Consider the following 17,383-nt stretch of genomic DNA (forward strand, 5'->3'; position numbering starts at 1 on the left):
CCACACTTGCCAAATCTCTGGTAAAAGTGGCTCCAAGAACGTGGCACCTCTAGTGCCTCTCCCTGTGGTGGGAGTACCATTTGAGAGGGTAGGAATCGACATTGTTGGTCCCCTTGATCCTCCAAATTCTTCAGGCAACAGGTTTATACTTGTAGTAGACCATGCTACTAGGTTCCCTGAAGCAATTCCTATGAAGACTATTACAGCTCTGGCTGTAGCTAAGGCCATCCTTGGTATTTTTACCAGGGTTGGGTTTCCTACGGAGGTAATATCCGACAGGGGGGTCAAATTTTATGTCCCACTACATGAAAGCCATGTGGAAAAACTGCAGAGTTACCTACAAGTTTTCAACAGCATACCACCCTCAGACAAACGGATTGGTAGAAAGGTTTAACAGAACCATGAAGAGCATGATAGGAGCTTTAGAGGACTCTCTTAAGAAAAAGTGGGATCTTTTACTGCCATGCCTTCTCTTTGCATATAGAGAAGTCCCTCAGGAGGGAGTGGGTTACAGTCCCTTTGAACTTCTCTATGGCCATCCGGTCAGAGGTCCATTGGCCCTGAACAAGGAGGGGTTGGGGAGTGCTCCTTCCCCCACGCCAGTCAGAGTCACTGACTATGTGATAGGACTCTGGAGGAGAATGTCACACATGATGGCTGAACCAAGTGATAACTTGAAAGCAAGTCAGGATCTGTGTAACGCTCACCTGATTCTCGCAGAGGCGCCGGTCTTGACTGGGCGACTACCGTATCTTCAAAGGTGATGTATAGCACCTGGTTGGCTCTTTGGGCTGGACCTCTGTGCACTGTATGCCTGACGTGTAGAGTAAGATGTCTGCAGATAGAAAATATGGGGTTAATGAACTGGGGTTATTGGGGTGTCCCTATCTCTTTCCTCTTCTCCTCTCCTGTAGACCCCCAAAGGTTAACGCTCTCACCTTAGGTAAGTGAATGCCGAGCTCTCCATCTGCCTCGGGGCAGGGTGCTGTAACCAGTTTCTTCACTGGATAGGTAGCGCAGGCCTCTTGACTTCAGGGGACTGCTGTCCGTCGTTTACTGCACGAACGGTAAGTTTCGAGTCATTCAAATGTCTTTAAAGTCTTTAGTAATGATGTCTCTTGTTTTGCAGGGTTCCGGCGATGGCGGATGACGGGCTGAAGTGAGTTGAAGATGGAGCCCGTGTGATGAATAGAAGCGCCTGGAAGCACGTAAGTAAGCGCTTGTTGCCTGCTTCACTATGCGCTCTAACTGTCTTTTTATTTTGCAGGTACGAGTTCGGAGCGGCTGCAGGGTGCCGGAATACCCACTGGATTAGATGTGGAAAGGAGTAATGGCACGTGAGTATTAAAGTTCCCCAATGTCTTTAAACGCACCTTGTTTTGTCTTTCAGATGCGGGATGCAGCGCCGAAGGCCTCCGGAGCGTGCGAAGAGTTGGTAAACTTTTGTCTTTCAGATGCCGGAATGCAGTGTGAAGACCTCCGGAGCGCACGAAGAGTAGGTAAGCCTTTGCCTTTCAGATGCCGGAATGCTAACCTGTTCTTTCTTGTCTTTATAGGTGTTGCTGAAGACTGGATTCAGGATGGTAAGCCTTTGCCTTTCAGATGCCGGAATGCTAACCTGTTCTTTCTTGTCTTTATAGGTGTTGCTGAAGACTGGATTCAGGATGGTAAGCCTTTTTCCTTAGGCCCAGGACCGGATGCAGAAGACACGATGAGCGTTCTGCTGCAGAGGTTGCAGAATAACGCAAAGCAAGATTCATCCACCGGGTGTGGTTTAAATAGCCTCCTGTAGTGCTTAGGTGTCTCCTTCCACAGCCACGCCTAAGTAAGAAAAGAGTTCCTGGTAAGAAAAGAGTTCCTGCCTTCCAGAAGAGTTCTAGTGTTCTGAATCTAGGGAGTGGCTCCAGCCCCACCCAACAGGAAAAGTAGTTCCAAACAGAAGAGGATCAGAGGCTCAACTGGCAGGCAAGTAAGCAGCATGGTCTGCTGAAGGTAAGTCCACCCAAGCATTATGAGCCCGGCGCTTCCAGCGCTGGGACTGGGCATATTTATGAGCCTGGTGCCACTGGCGCCAGGACTGGGTCCAAAAGGTCCCAATTGGGACTGGTTGGCACTCGGAACCTGGGTTATGGATCTGCTTCCAAGGGAGTTGGGAAAACCCTGACCTTTGGAAGCAGAGATCATGACAATCTGGTCATGCATTGGCATGACCAGAAGGCCAACATGGTTGAGTTCGCTCAAGACCAGCTAGTTATTGTTATGTTACCAACAAGGCAGAGGGCCTTGCAGGACAAATGGATGGGACCCTTCAAGGCTGTGGGAAAACCTGAAGAGGTGAACTATCTGGTGGATTTAGGCAATCCTAAGGAGGCTCCTAGAGTCTTTCACATCAACCGTCTAAAAGCTTATGTCTCGAGACCAGAACTGGGAGCTTTGCTTCTAGCTTCAGCTCGAAGGAGGAGAAGAGTGAACCTCTACCTGACCTCCTCAGAGGCAAACCTTTAGATGAGAAAATAGAAGGAGTCAATCTCTCTTCTAATCTGACACCTGAGCAACAGGAAGAGTGCAAAGTTATGTTGAATCAATTTGCCTCCCTGTTTTCTCTAGCACCAGGCTTGACCCCTTTGGGCCAGCATGATATTCAAACTGGTGACTGTTTACCTGTCAAAAGCAGGGGCTACAGGATGTCAGAAAATGTAAGAACCCACATCAAAGGAGAGGTCAACAAGATGCTTGATCTCGGGGTAATAGAGCCCTCTACTAGTCCATGGTCTAGCCCAGTTGTGTTAGTACCAAAGGCAAGATCCAAGGAATTGAGATTCTGTGTGGACTATAGAGCTCTAAATGCAGTCACTAAGACTGATGCCCACCCTTTGCCCCGGACAGATGAGCTGGTGGTTAGACTTGGTTCAGCCAAGTTCCTCAGCACATTTGATCTCACGTCAGGCTATTGGCAAATAGCCCTGACTGACCATGCCAAGGAGAAAACTGCATTCTCCACCCCAGTTGGTTTATACCAATTTAATGTGATGACTTTTGGACTAAATAATGCACCTGCTACATTCCAAAGGATGGTTAATCAGGTTCTGAATGGGATGGAGGACTTCTGCATGACATACTTGGATGACATTGCAGTGTTCAGCCCTACTTGGAAAGAAGTTATGATGTTGACACACTGAAACGCGCTCTACCCTAACTTAGTATCTTATGAAAGAAAAAGGTTCAGTCCATATTATCAATATAGGTGGATTTAATAAAGTGTCTCCACACGGAGTCAGCCGACACGTGTTTCGACCATAAGTCGTCCTCAAGGCTGACATAGCAACAATAATAGAACATATCTTAATTCAGATGCGTGGAGAATAAGATGTGCAGTACATATAATTTGAGAAGTTTTGCAGATCATAATCAAAATTATTAAAATATAAGATAATGAAATACATATGTATAGTCACATACCCAAAGGTCATTGAGGTTGATTGTAGAGGAGGGATAGGTCGGAAGCAAAAAGAAAATATAAGAGACAGAAAAATTATTTAAAGGACCTAATGCACATGGTCTCTACAATTATTAAAGTCACATACGTTGTAGTATGTCTATACTAACATATGGCATAATAAAAATGACATAATAGTAGAATACAATCAACTTGGCATAATAGCTGAAAATTATAAACAAATAGATGCTGTGTCAAATTAGTCTGATTTGAAGGGTTTGTTTCTTTTTACCTGCTAAGAGTGAGACTCTTTTTCCCACTCTTAGGCATTTTCTGCTATGTGTGTTCTAGGCTATTTTTCGTGTTTAATGCCTAAGGGATTTTCTCTCATCCATAGGAACCATCTTTATGCACATGTGTTACACAGCACCCTCTGTGCAGTGACACATGGAAGTCGTAGCGACCCCCAAACCTAGACTCCATACACTGGGATTGACTACAGTCTCCCAGAGCATGTAAAGTCTCCATTGACTTTACTAGTCAAATCTTACGAACTTAACCAGTACAACCCATCTTACTATGGAGGTACTGGAAGGGGTTAATAGTTTTTCCCTTAGGTTCATTTTCGAGGGGGTACCTTAAAGTCCAGCTCTCTAAAGTTTTTGGCTGGTGGCAGTGGTTACTACCAAAAATATTCAACCGCAAATATTTTCCTATGGGATTTTCCCATTGTTTGAGGCTAATACTTTTACTGACAGCTTCTAACATACCGCCGGTTTAGTTTATTATTGACTTTACTCCGTTAGGTTTTATTTGCCAGAACTTTAATATAACTTCTTTCTCGAGTCTTACTCCATACTCCTAACCCAGGTCGGGGATCCTTTGTTCGCTCTTTTGGCGGGCTTTGGCCAAGAAGCCCTCCTTTCAGGGGCCTCTGAGTCTGGGGTGGGTCTGTTGTTTGGGGGGGGAGTAGAACACCTGGACGGAGTTGCCACACCAACTCAGGTCGCACTCTAACCTTATAGGCTGGAGGGTCTCCCACCAAGAAGACCACTCCACTGTGTGAGTGACATCTAGGCTGCATGAATGGGTCTCTTTCTGCATAAAAACAGGGTCCTGAGGACTGGAAGGGCAAGACGTCGCCACTGGAACTACAGAACCAAAGGGGAGAGAAGCCACAGACATCTTCAGCATCTACACCAACGGTGAAGCCTTGCCAGATCGTCTCACCACTTTTCTTCCACACGACGAGAGGAGATCTTCATCGAAAGAGCCTTCTTCCCTTAACCTGGTGGGGACAACCAGTTCACCCATCACTTCTCCGGATCTCCCTTGGTTTAATTGACAGTGCCCCGCACTGGGAGACTGGATAGCCAGGCAGCTATCGACCCGGAATGCGATTAAAAGGAGCGTACCTTTTAAATTTCGTTTGGCAGCACCGCGGCTGGTTTCATCCCTGGGTAGTGCAGTGACTCGAACCTTCCTCCACGACGAGAGCCTCTCTTCCTCTGCTGGACCCCTCGAACTGCAGGAACTACCAGGAACAACCGCCACCACAGGAGCCACTTCTTCACGTTTAAGGTACATTGTTCCGCCAGGCCTCCCTTTTCCCATGGTAGCCCTAAAGGTGTTTTAAATATTTATCTACTTGTTGGGTTGGCCGCCCTCTCTCTTAACATTGTCTTTCGCCTTGCATCCACCTCTTCAATATTTTTCTACTAAAGACTTGACTGCAGCTACAAGAACATTTTTGCTCCTAAGCTCTTGGTTCTGTACCACTGACTCTGGCTGCGCCAACCCGTGAAGAGAAATAGTGGTAAAATCAGGTAAGTCTATGGGGGGTATTCCTCTGTGTATTCCCTTGGCTCACCTTGCTGTTCTTGTCTTCTCCTTAGGTGCCGGAGTGCGGCGGGAACATGCAGGAGGATGCGGTGAAATGTGAAGATGCTGCGAAGGCCGGTGAGTTCAGCGCGGCGCTGCAGCAGGCGAGGCGACGCACATAAAATAACTTCTTTCTTCCAGCTCGAAGGCGCGATGGATCGGGAATTCAGGTAAGGATCACAGGTATTGCTCTTGTTCTAACATTTTCTCCTTCTTTCTCCCTTTTTCTAGGGGCTCCAAACTCAAGGCGGGCGTGGCAGAAGACTGGATCACGGTGAGCGTTACGCTGCTGGATGCAGAATATCGCAAAGCGTGTGCTGCTCTTCGGGCGTGGTTTAAAGAGCCTCCAAAGTAGTTCCAGTAAAGTATTCCTCCCCAGCCCCACCCGAGTAAAAAATAGTCCCTAGGTAAAATAGTCCCTTCCAAGCCTCTTTTGGCTTGGAGCTCTTGCAGCATGGTCTGCATCAGGTAAGTTTGCAGCATGGTCTGCATCAGGTAAGTTTTAATCTATGAGCCTGGCGCCTATGGTGCCAGGACTGACTCTCCATATGAGCCTGTCGCCACAGGCGCCAGGACTGCACCCAAATAGCCCCTAGCAGGGGTTGTTGGGCTTGCTTGGGGTAACTTGATGCCTGCTTCCGGGGTTGCTGGACTTGGTTCGGGTCCCCGGGGGTAGGCATCATGACAGTACTTCCCCCCAAGGCCCCTCCTAAAGTCGTTCTTCCCTGTGGTTTCGGTTTGTCTGGGAAATTTCGGTGGACTTTGTTCACCAATCGGGGTGCATGAACATGGTCACTAGGTTGCCATGACCTTTCCTGTCGATTAAATAAAAAAGTTTTGATTTTATCAGCTTGGAGTCCATGATGTTCTTAACTTCAAATTCGGGTTCTCCGTCTACAAGGATGGGGTCTGGTGGCCTGGTTAGTCTTGTCCCTGGTTGTACTGGCTTCAAAAGTGACACATGAAAGACGGGATGAATTCGCATATTAGCAGGCAAATCCAACTTGACAGCCACCGGGTTGATAATGGCCTTAATAGAGTAAGGTCCCAAATATCTGGGGTTAAAGGTCTGTGTTCCCTTTAGAGGTATATGTTTTGTGGCTAACCATACTTGGTCCCCTATTTGGTATTGTGGAGAATCACTTCTATGCCGATCAGCATCCTTCTTGTATTTTTCTTTCGCCTGTTTTAAATGTGTAGTTGCGACCTTAAAGGCTTGTGTAATCGTAGAGTGCAGATGGTCCACTGCGGGCATTTCTAAGTGTTGGGGTGAGTCAAGGTCTGACTTTCGAGGATGATGCCCATATAAGGTATAAAAGGGGCTTTGTCCAGTTCCAGAGTGTACTGAATTATTGTATGCATATTCGGCGATCCAAAGAATGTCTTTCCAACTACTCTCCGTCTGATCTAACATACAACGCAGGTATTGTCCTTCTTTCTTCCTTTTTCTAGGAGCTCCAAACTCGAGGCGGGCGTGGCAGAAGACTGGATGCAGACTTGCAGGCACGGTGAGCGTTACGCTGCTGGATGCAGAATAACGCGAAGCGTGTGCTGCTCTTCGGGCGTGGTTTAAATAGCCTCGAAAGTAGCAATTGGTTGGAGTTCTCTGGTTCGGGACTCCCTACCTGCCGCGCACCTTTCTTTGGAACACAATTTAGGTCAACCTGCAGCCTCACTCCTTGTTCGTCTGGGGACCAACTCCAGATCCCCAATAGGTTGAAAGGATACTGGGATGACAAACTGTGGATGATGATGGGCGCTGGGGTGCTTCACTGGCCCATGCATGTAGCGATTGCATAAAGAATTGGTTTCATGGTCAGATTAGAAAAAGTCTTCTTTATACATTAAAACTTGTTGTTTTATTATTGCTTATGCAACTCCATACAATAAAAAATGAAAGAACATAGTGATGTATAACATCGGTCATAACCCATTGGTAAGTGAAAACAGCCGACGCGCATTTCGACCTAAGTCTTTTTCAGGGCTGTGAGTTTGTGAATAGTGGTTGAGTGCAGGGATAAGTGTAGTGACATACGGGTCGATCACACATGTTCATTGGTAATGTAACATGATAGAAAAGTTCAATTGTACACATGTGGTTGCCAGTGAGATGATTGTCCATTGGATGATGATGCATAAGAAATTAAATGCAATCATGGTATGGCAGTTACGTTACCCCAAACTTTGGTGAAAGTGAGTGAAAGTGGGAAGGTGGGTGACATCATTATATTGGTAACACATTTAACCCACGTTTTAAAATCATGACAGATAGTTACATTAGTTAAATTTGTTAGGAAAGCACATGAGCAAAGTACCAAGGAAGAGAAGAGAGAGAATGTTCGTTAGTTCAAAGTTGGAGCCAATAGATTCAAGGCAATGAGTTGAGATGGTTAGATCAGTTTGCCAAGATCGGTAGTAGGATGAGCTCTGAATAGGGCTAGAGGCTGGTCCTCCCGAGTCCGGGCGCCAGTTGGGCTGGGTAGCCTGATCTGTGGAAAGGAGGATGGTTGCTTCAGCTAATTGAATAAAAGGGGTTGAAGCCCAGGGAAGAGCTTGAAGAGCGTGATTTATGCATGCAGCGTGGTCATGCGTTGCATTAGACTGAAGGTTGGTCGTCATGTGGTCTGCCAGGCCGGAAAAGGTGGCTTCTAAGATCATGCCAGGGGCATCATGGCCACTAGTGGTTAGCGGAGAGCCTGGTGGGCTCCTAAGAACAATTGGGAGGGAGGCTAGGGCCTGTCAGTTATGTGGTCAGCACAGGTGGGAAGTGGGCAGGGGATAGGTTGGACAGTCCCTGGTTGCAGGGTCCTGGGCGTGTCACGTTGCGTCTCACGGTTGGTGCAGTGGGGTGCCCTGGGTGAGGGGCGAGTTGGTTCCCAGACTGGGGGGTCTGCGGTGACCGTGTGGGGTGGTGTCCGGAGGAGCCTGGTAGCTGGTGCATGAGCCGGACCGGTCCAGCCCAAGGGGGGAACTGGTGGGCGGCCGCTTGAGGGCGCATGTGAACTGCGGTAAGGGATGAGGCCTCGATGGCGTGGCGGCTGTGTGCTCCCCAATGAGGGGGGCGGACATCTAGGGTTTGGTGTTGGAACGGGAGCCCAGTGGCGTGCGGCTACGATGGTGCCGGGAGGTCAGGGAGTGGCGGAAATGATAGTTGCACCCGTGGTGGAGGTGCAACCATCTAGTGGTTTAAGCGGTCCCCACTGGGTAAGAGCGCGACCTCAGTATCATGGTCGAGGTGCCGGGTCGGGGGGGGGCCCATGGCAAGTGTGCCCCGCTCTTACCTGAAGCTGTATCCAGCTAGGAAGTGCGTGTGTCCTGACGAGCGGAATCTCGTGAGTGCAGGAATGAGGACTTCCTGGATGGGTGATATATTAAGCCCGATTGGACGAAAGGGAGCGCTCTGATTGGGTACACTAAGAGTGGCCCTGATTGGCTGATATATGTGTACAGCTGGTGGTAGCCAACTCCAGTGAGGCTAATGTTGCGGGACCAGTAGGTCTCTGAGTTAATTAAGTTGGAGCTGATACAGTGGGTGTACGCCCTGTATAATGATTGAATTGGACATGTTTTGACTTATAAGTCAAGAAGTATGAACCGACAGTCGGTATGAGCAGCAGCCGAAGGCATGCTGTTCGTGGAGGCAGACTGCCCCGGTTTCCAGGGATGATCAAGCGGTTACAATTGTTGGGGGGAGGGGTCTCCAGGCAGGGTGGACAATTTATAACTTGATTAAGTCGTCTCTCAGTACTCCAAGGGGGTAGGAGGCCGAGAGACCGGTGATGGTTGGGAGCGGGTGCGGGTGCTCATGAGTTTGAGTGGCCCCGAAAGGGGGGGGTTGAAGAGGTGGGGCAGTTGGTGGGGAGGAGTCTCCGGGCAAGGTAGCAAAACTAGGTTTAAAAATGGCACTGTTTAGGAAATTACTATATTAAGAATTTTAAAACATATGTTTAGTTTATTAGTAAAGCTTAGTTTGTGTGTGTGGCCCTCTCCCCGGCATCTCAGGACTCCAAGGCGGTGGGGTGCCGAGAGATGGATGAGGAAAAGGAGTGAGGGGGGTTTGTTGCATCCAATTGGATACGTGGAAAAGGAGTGGGGGGGTTTGTGTGCATCCAGTTGGACACGTGGGTCAAGGAGGCAAGGACCCAGGGTGGCGTTGGTCAATATGAGCAAGGTTAGTTTACACCAGGAAGAGTCCCCAGACTGGGCGTACCCGATTGGTTGCCGTAACTTAGCATGGGGGGGATATATTTATGTCTGAGAATTGCACACTGATAGAGTGGTAGTAGGGTCCAGGGTGTTGCATGGAAGAAGTGCAGGTGACTTCACAAAAAGACATGGAAATCATGGTCACTGTTTAGTCCAATATTAATGGTTCTATATTTGCATATCAGTCGAGCTTCTTTCTGGCGGAGCAGAAGTTCTCTGTCACCACCTCTTGCGTCTGATGATACTGTTTCAAGTCCTACGAATGTGATGTTTTCCTTGAGATCAAGCTGGTGTTCTTCTTGTCAGTGGAGGGCCAGTGGGTATTTGGTTTCTTGCGAGTGCAGGGAGCTGAGGTGTTCCCTGATTCTTGTTCTGAGCTCCCTCTTGGTACTTCCAATATATTTACGGTTGCATACACACATAATTGCGTAAATTACATATTTTGTTCTGCAATTGATATATTGTTTAATTACATGTGTATCGGTTCACTGAATTGAAGGGTCTTAGTAGCCTCCAAAGTAGTTCCAGGTAAGTATTCCTCCCCAGCCCCACCCGAGTAAAAAATAGTCCCTAGGTAAAATAGTCCCTTCCAAGCCTCTTTTGGCTTGGAGCTCTTGCAGCATGGTCTGCATCAGGTAAGTTTGCAGCATGGTCTGCATCAGGTAAGTTTTAATCTATGAGCCTGGCGCCATAGGCGCCAGGACTGACTCTCCATATGAGCCTGGCGCCATAGGCGCCAGGTCTGCACCCAAATAGCCCCTAGCAGGGGTTGTTGGGCTTGCTTGGGGTAACTTGTGCCTGCTTCCGGGGTTGCTGGAGTTGGTCTGGGTCCCCGGGGGTAGGCATCATGACAGGCCTATTGACTCTGGCTGATTTGTTATATCTGCTCTCATTATATTGGTTTTCAATGAGAAATGTGTTGATGCACCTAAATCTTCTAAACCCCTCTTCCTTCCTACTGTTTTAACTTGTGGAGTGCCATTTTGCTCAGTTTTCATTCACTTATCTTTCTGCTAAAGTGTCACTGTGCATTACTTGTTCACAAAACTTCAGGGAAGTGTTCCTAGGGGGTGTCTGGAGATATTTCGGTTTAACTTGTGCTTTCCCTCCCTTTCGGTAAATTGTTAGAGTGCAATTTGTAGTTGGTTTTCACTGTGCCGTTTTGCTTAGTTTTCACTCTACCGCAAACTTGTCTAAAATTGAATAGGGAGTTGTATATACTTTTCCTTGACTAAACTTGACTTACTTTATCGACTGTGATTTATGTGTTGAACTAGATGTGTATAGAATAAATATATTCTCTTTTTGATACAAACCTTTGGTTTGTGTTTCCTTGTTCCATAGTACTGTGATACCTATTGTGTAAACCCTGAATACAGCTCATCTCCCTCTAGAGATATGTCTGACTGCTCAGCCACAGCTACCAACTAAATCTTTGTGGTACGGACTGATACCAAAGGGGATTTATTGCTCTCACCTGTAGTCCTAATCTGGTGTAGTGCTCCCTAAGGGAACTACACTGGATTCTGCCTAACAGACACTCCCGAATGCTCCCAACTACGAACAGCAGAAGTAAATATCTATCCATATGGATCAAAGACACCACTACCCTGCAAATGATACTTCATGGCACAGTGCACATACAAATCACAGACAAAAAGGATACCCATGTATGTGCTGGAAGCCGCCACGGACAGTGGGTGCATACTAAGTTTCAAAGTCTCCATAGACATGGACCTCATATATGTGCTGTACAGACTGATTGCCTGCAAATATTTAGAACCATCTATCAAGATAGAACAGCTATTGCCTGCATTATTTAAAGGACTAGGAAAATTAAAGAATTGCCAAATCAATCTTCACCTAGACCCACAGATATCTCTGGTGGCCCAGCACTATTGTGGAATTCCAGTGAATATCCAATATCAGGTCGAGGAAGAACTACACAAACTATTGGAAGTCAACATCATAGAACCGGCAGTGGGACCCACTGCGTGGGTATCACCGATAGTTTAGGTGTCCAAAAAGGAGTTGCAAGACATTAGAATCTGTGTAGACATGCGACAGCCAAATGAAGAGAACGACACCAAGCCCTGCAAATTAATGACATGGTCCACTCGCTAAATGGCGCCACTGTATTTTCAAAGATGGACCTTAACAAAGGAGATCATCAACTGGAACTAAGCCAAGAGTCCAGATACATAACCATTTTCATCACTCATCTAGGCCTTTACAGGTACAAACGCCTTAGTTTCTGGGTTTCGTCGGCTGCAAACATTTTCCAGGTGCAAATACATCCAACTGCCTGAATTATAGAGACAACATCCTAGTGTTTGGGCAAGATCAAGAACAGCATGATAACACACTGACAAAAGTGTGCATGGCACTAGAGGAGGCACACCTCACACTAAACAAAGAAAAGTGTGAATTCAGAAAGCACACTGTTCACTTCTTTGGACATATATTCTCAGCACAATGCATGACCCCTGATCCAGAGAAGGTGACGGCTCTGACGGAGCTGGGCCCACCAACAAACATATCCGACTTGAAATCGTTCCTGGGACTTGCCAGGTACTGCACCAAGTACATCCAGGATTTTGCATCAGTAAGCAAGCCTTTGAGAGCTCTGACGAAACAGCAAGTAACGTTTACATGGACTGGCGCATGTCAGCAGGCATTCGAGGTGATCAGACAACGCATTGCAGATGCCAAGAACATGGCGTATTTCACCACAGAAAGAGAGACAGAGTTGGTAGTGGATGCCAGCCCAGTAGGGCTAGGTCCCATACTGACACAGGTGGATCCTAGAGTAGGAGGGACATGACACATCGTCTCCTAGGCAAATAGAAGTCTGTCGAAGACTGAACAGGCATACTCACAGACCGAAAAAGAAGGGCTAGCTGTAGTGTGGGCCTGTGAAACTTTTCACTTGTTCCTTTATGGAAAACATTTTACAGTGGTCACTGATCATCAAGCACTGCTGTTCATATATTGGAACCCACAAGCTAAAATGCCTCCGCAAATTGCACGATAGGCCCCAAGACTGCAGGCTTACAGTTTCTGCATCATTCATCATCCAGGGAAGGAAGACAATCCTGCTGATTTTCTATCCAAGCATCCTTGGAAGAGCCCCACACCTACACCGTCTGTTGCGGATCAGTATATTCATTACATAGTGTCCGCGGCCACCCCAAAAGGCCTAGATCCCGCACGCATAGCGCAGGAAACAGAAAACAACCAGGCCATACAGATCATCTTCAGATGCATCAAGTTTGGGAGGTGGAAGCAGGCCAAACAGGCAGGAGCATGTGCCAGCCCCGAAGCTCAACAAGACCTCAACAGTCTGGTGGCGGTGAAGGAAAAACTCGCCAAGTCAGAGGAAGGACCACTTCTCAAAGAAACTCAACTAGTCATTCCCCAGACACTACAAAACAAAATCTTAGAAGTAGCACATGAGGGACACAGAGGGATTGCATCCACCAAGCAGCTGCTACGGCAGAAAGTCTGGTTTCCCCAATTAGATGCGCAGGTGTAAACACTGCTTCGACAGTGCCCTACATGTGCAGTAATCAGTCCTCACCCCCGGGCCGAACCACTGTGCATGACCGACCTGCCTGAAAAAGCATGGGACGAAATAGCAGTCAATTTCTTTGGCCCCCTGGAACATGGGGAATACATCTTTATGGTGATAGCCGAATACTCTCGTTTCCCAGACATACAACTAGTGCCCTCAACTGCTGCCTGCCACACCATACCGTCACTGGACAGAATGTTTGCTGCATAAGGGTTTCAGAGAATAGTGAAATCCGACAATGGACCCCCTTTCGCAGGGCAGGATTTTAGAACGTTTGCAGAATACATGGGCTTTACTCACAGATGCGTTACATCATTATGGCCACATGCCAACAGAACAGTGTAACGTTTCATGAGTAACATCATGAGAAATGTTGAAATTGCACGACTGACAGGAGGGCCGGTTGAGAAGATACTATATCAATTTCTGCGTGACTATTGCAACACACCCCACAGCACAACGGGTAAGTCACCATCAGAGGTGATATTTGGACACAACATACGTGCAAGGCTCCCCCATGTCATGACTCCCGGAGAGAGCTACGTGGGAGATCCCGAGATGCGGGAACAAGACAAGAAGGCCGAAGACTGAATGAAAGAGCGACTGGATGCAAGCAGGAAAACTTGGGGAAATGATCTGGAGGTAGGGGATGCTGCTTTCAACAAAGAACCCCTGACTGTCACGACGGTCAAGGGTTCTCACATCACGGCAGAAGGAGACAGAAGAGAAGTGATCAGTAACTCTTCACACTTTCAAGTAATGCCTGGGATCATCATGACGAGAAATCTCCATGAAGAGTGAGATCCACAGGTGTGGGACACCCCTTATTAAGGAGATGAAGAGGACTCCAGCGAGGAGCAGCCCAAGTCACCATGGAGAGAAAGGAGCAGCTCAAGGGTGACAAGTCAAGTGAAGAGACCACAGAGGGGCCAGAATCAGGCCCCAGAGACTTATAGAAGAAATTAAGTGAGATAGAACATTTTGTTAAATAACAGGGGTCGGGGGTGATGTCGCAATGAAGCTTGCCCACAAGTCACGTGGGAAGGGAGATGGGGCACAGGCAGGAGGAAACAGATAGGGAGGAGCCGGTTATGGAAATGAGGGACATGAAATAAAGACGTGTATGTCAACCCTCTTCCAGTATCCGCTTCTCCTTACCTCGCTGGTATGAGTGGGAAGCTGTGTGGGTGATTACATGGGGTTGGCAGAGCGGTCGACTTTGCCTGACATGAAACATCCTATTTTGGAGATTTTCTTTTTTAAAGAAAAAAACATTGGCATTGGAGTGAAATAAATCATATACTCAAAGATTCCCTGGTGTGAAATCATTTATTTCACTCGTAGCACACACTGTGAGAAGATGCGAGGGCTGCAAATGTATAATCTTTTAGCATATGCAAATACTCCAAATGTCTATTTGGAATACGCTTATCTGTAAACAGTGTCAGTACCATCCCCTCTTTAATTTCCAATGCCTGCCCAAGATATCGGGCTATTTCATCTGTCCTTGCATTATTTTAGTACAGCATAGTAAATCACCTAATCTTGGGATTACCCAGTCAGCCATATGACATTGTGTACAGTTTCTTGTTGAAGGTTTGCTCCCTATTCTAATAAATACAAACACCTCAAACACACCATGGGCTTCCACAGACTCCGGAATGGGAGTGGAAAGGTCATGTTCTGAATTCAAGAGCTGAATTTGCCAGACTAAAAATGTCTGTGGTATGCTGTGGAGTAGATTGGGACTGTGCAGAGGCAGAGGCGTAGTGTGGTAAAACAGCACACGTTCTGAGAACCATATGGAGTAACTGCTCAGAAACCAGATGCTAATTGTTATCAAAGTTCTTGATGGTTTTGTGCATTGGCCTGTGCAATGCAAGTCCTTATGAGAGTAAATTAAGTGATCCTTGCCTTTTTTTCTGGATTCAGTAAATGGGATCCGCGCCCCAGTACCTTAGAGGAAGCACTTTCATTTAGTAGACACAAAGAACAAGAAGGCTTCCGCCAGGAGTGATAGTAGAGCCACCAGCTTCAATGTGCTTGATTCCTGGGCGGAATTTGCCTCTCTCTGTGTTTCACAGGTCATACTTTTTTTGACAGCAGAATATTGATTGTGGATGTGAATGGGGCATTACCCTTCATAATTTGCCAGGTACTATACCTTGGCTAAGGTTACATAAAATGTTCTATTGCCTGACCATTTTCAGCAACTCTTAGCTTTGGTCACCGTTAACCAATTCTACCCAACGTTCGGGCATACACAATTGTGTGCAGCCATAACTTTGATAGCACACTTACGGGAGAAACAATCTTCTAAAGGGGTGAAAGTGTGGTGTTAGAGTGTGACAAAGGTATGGACATAGAGCCCAGAAATGTTGTTTCCAATAAAATGTTATATATCACGTTTTGACTAGCAACTATGCAAAAACTATCTCAGGCAAATCTCACCATGTTTTGCAGATTGTCTGAATTTTCAGTCAGCAATGCACATAGCCAGAGAGAAAGCGAGATTCATCATCATTTTTATGAAGCACCTTATACTGGTTCCTCATACTTCTGAGTGCTATAATCATAGACATTTTTGCTACCTAATGGCGGATTGATTAACCTAATGTTATTCAATGTATCAACATCAGACGGGTGGAGAGCCAAGCCACTCCTGCTGGAATGTGTCCTTGTGACCTGCCAGGTGAACACAGATCACTGAAGCATGTGCTTTACTCACTGCTCTATCTTACCAACAACACATATGTAGGAATGTTTTGTAACTACATATCAGCCCTTCGCTATGGGCTAATTATTTTGTGGGGAAATTGAGGGGACAAACATTCTGCAATTACAGGCTCATGACAATACCTGATACAAAATTAAAAATCCTAGGCGTGGATTCTGCTATCTGGACACCGGTGGCTGGAAATTCTGTTTTGGCTGGAGGCACTCTGCTGGTCTCTGTCCCCCCAGGATCTGTGGAAAAGCAGAATTCGAGGTAATAAGGAGTAGAAATGAGAATGGTAAGAACAATGTATATAAATGCGAGAAAGTTTTCTTGTTGCGCAGATCCATAATACAGGACAGAAAATTAACAATTTGAGGACAGAGGACCTTGCAATTGAGCTCCATCTGGGTTTTATAGATATGAGAAGGTGTTCAATATTCCTGCCTCATTCCCAGACCAGTAGGTGTTAAAAATTCTAGCTCAGAATTGTCAAGCTGTCACATGTCATGTGTGAGAAGGTCACCCAGTGCTGTTTTCTTTCTTTGCATTTGCATACTTCCGCAATTACATTTTAAAGGGGAAGTTGAAATTACAAGTCCTAGATCAGAAGGAAAACACCAGGGGTACATCAAACCTGACCTGGAACAACCTTTGCTGCATGAACAAAGGGGGTGGTGTCGGGCACCTATTTTCTACCTGCCTTAACGTCCCAGCTGACCCCAATGCCACATCCCCTCCTATCGCCTTTCAATACACTCTCAACTGTTGCTCTTCCTTACAGCTCCTCGATTCTCTCTCGCCGTCACATTACTTCCTCCTCTCAGGTGACTTTAACCTTCCTTCTCCTAACACTCTGCAAAAAACTGACCTTCAATCTTTTCTCAATGAACATGCTATCCACTCTCTTCATAACCTACCCTCACTCTGTGGGCAACTCTCTTGACGTCCTGTTCATTTCCAAGTCTTTCTCTGCAACTAGTACTACTTTGATTCTGGTGAGTAGTTGTGTAGCAAATAGCTTTTTCAAAGATTTTGCCAATAAACAGAAGGTATATAATGGGGCAGTAGTTGGCCAGGTCTTCTGAGTCTAGGGTCATTTATTTCAAAATAAGTCATATGAGATGAGTCTTGATGGTGTACAGGAATGACCCTTCTGTGAGCGAGGCATTCATGATGCTGAGAAGTGCTTTGAGTACCGGGCCCATCAGTTGTTCAATGATGGCGGCTGTGATTATGTCGTCAGAGTAGGAAGTAGGTTTCAGAGAAGCAATTGTTTTTAGGAGGTCTGATGGAGAGAGAGAGAAAGGAATTCAGTCCATAGGGGCGATGTGCATTGTAGCGTGCAGGGGGGCTAATATTGTGGGAGGTTCATTCGATGATTTGTTGGCTTTTGTCTATTTTTTCAATAAAAAGGTTTGTATGTTCACTAGCACTGTCAAATTGGCAAGTAACAACGTGCACTTCCCAGGCCCTAACGCTCTCTCAACTGGGCCCATTTTATGCTCTCCAGTTCCTCTTGCACGCTCTAGTTCTTCATTCTTCCCTAGCATCTCTTTGTCCCAGTCTC

General features: G+C 46.6%; 1 protein-coding gene across 1 annotated transcript in view; it reads right to left on the reverse strand.

The window, feature by feature from the left end:
• Nucleotides 1-17,383, reverse strand: part of CLEC20A (C-type lectin domain containing 20A) — a 141,230-nt gene that overhangs the window by 78,146 nt on the left and 45,701 nt on the right. Inside the window, exon 3 of the mRNA XM_069634796.1 lies at nt 15,957-16,064. Within this exon, the coding sequence (XP_069490897.1) occupies nt 15,957-16,064 (108 nt within the window). The remainder of the gene's footprint in view (nt 1-15,956; nt 16,065-17,383) is intronic.

Source organism: Ambystoma mexicanum, chromosome 1q, assembly GCF_040938575.1.
Source record: "Ambystoma mexicanum isolate Mex_15411 chromosome 1q, UKY_AmexF1_1, whole genome shotgun sequence".
Lineage (NCBI taxonomy): Eukaryota > Metazoa > Chordata > Amphibia > Caudata > Ambystomatidae > Ambystoma > Ambystoma mexicanum.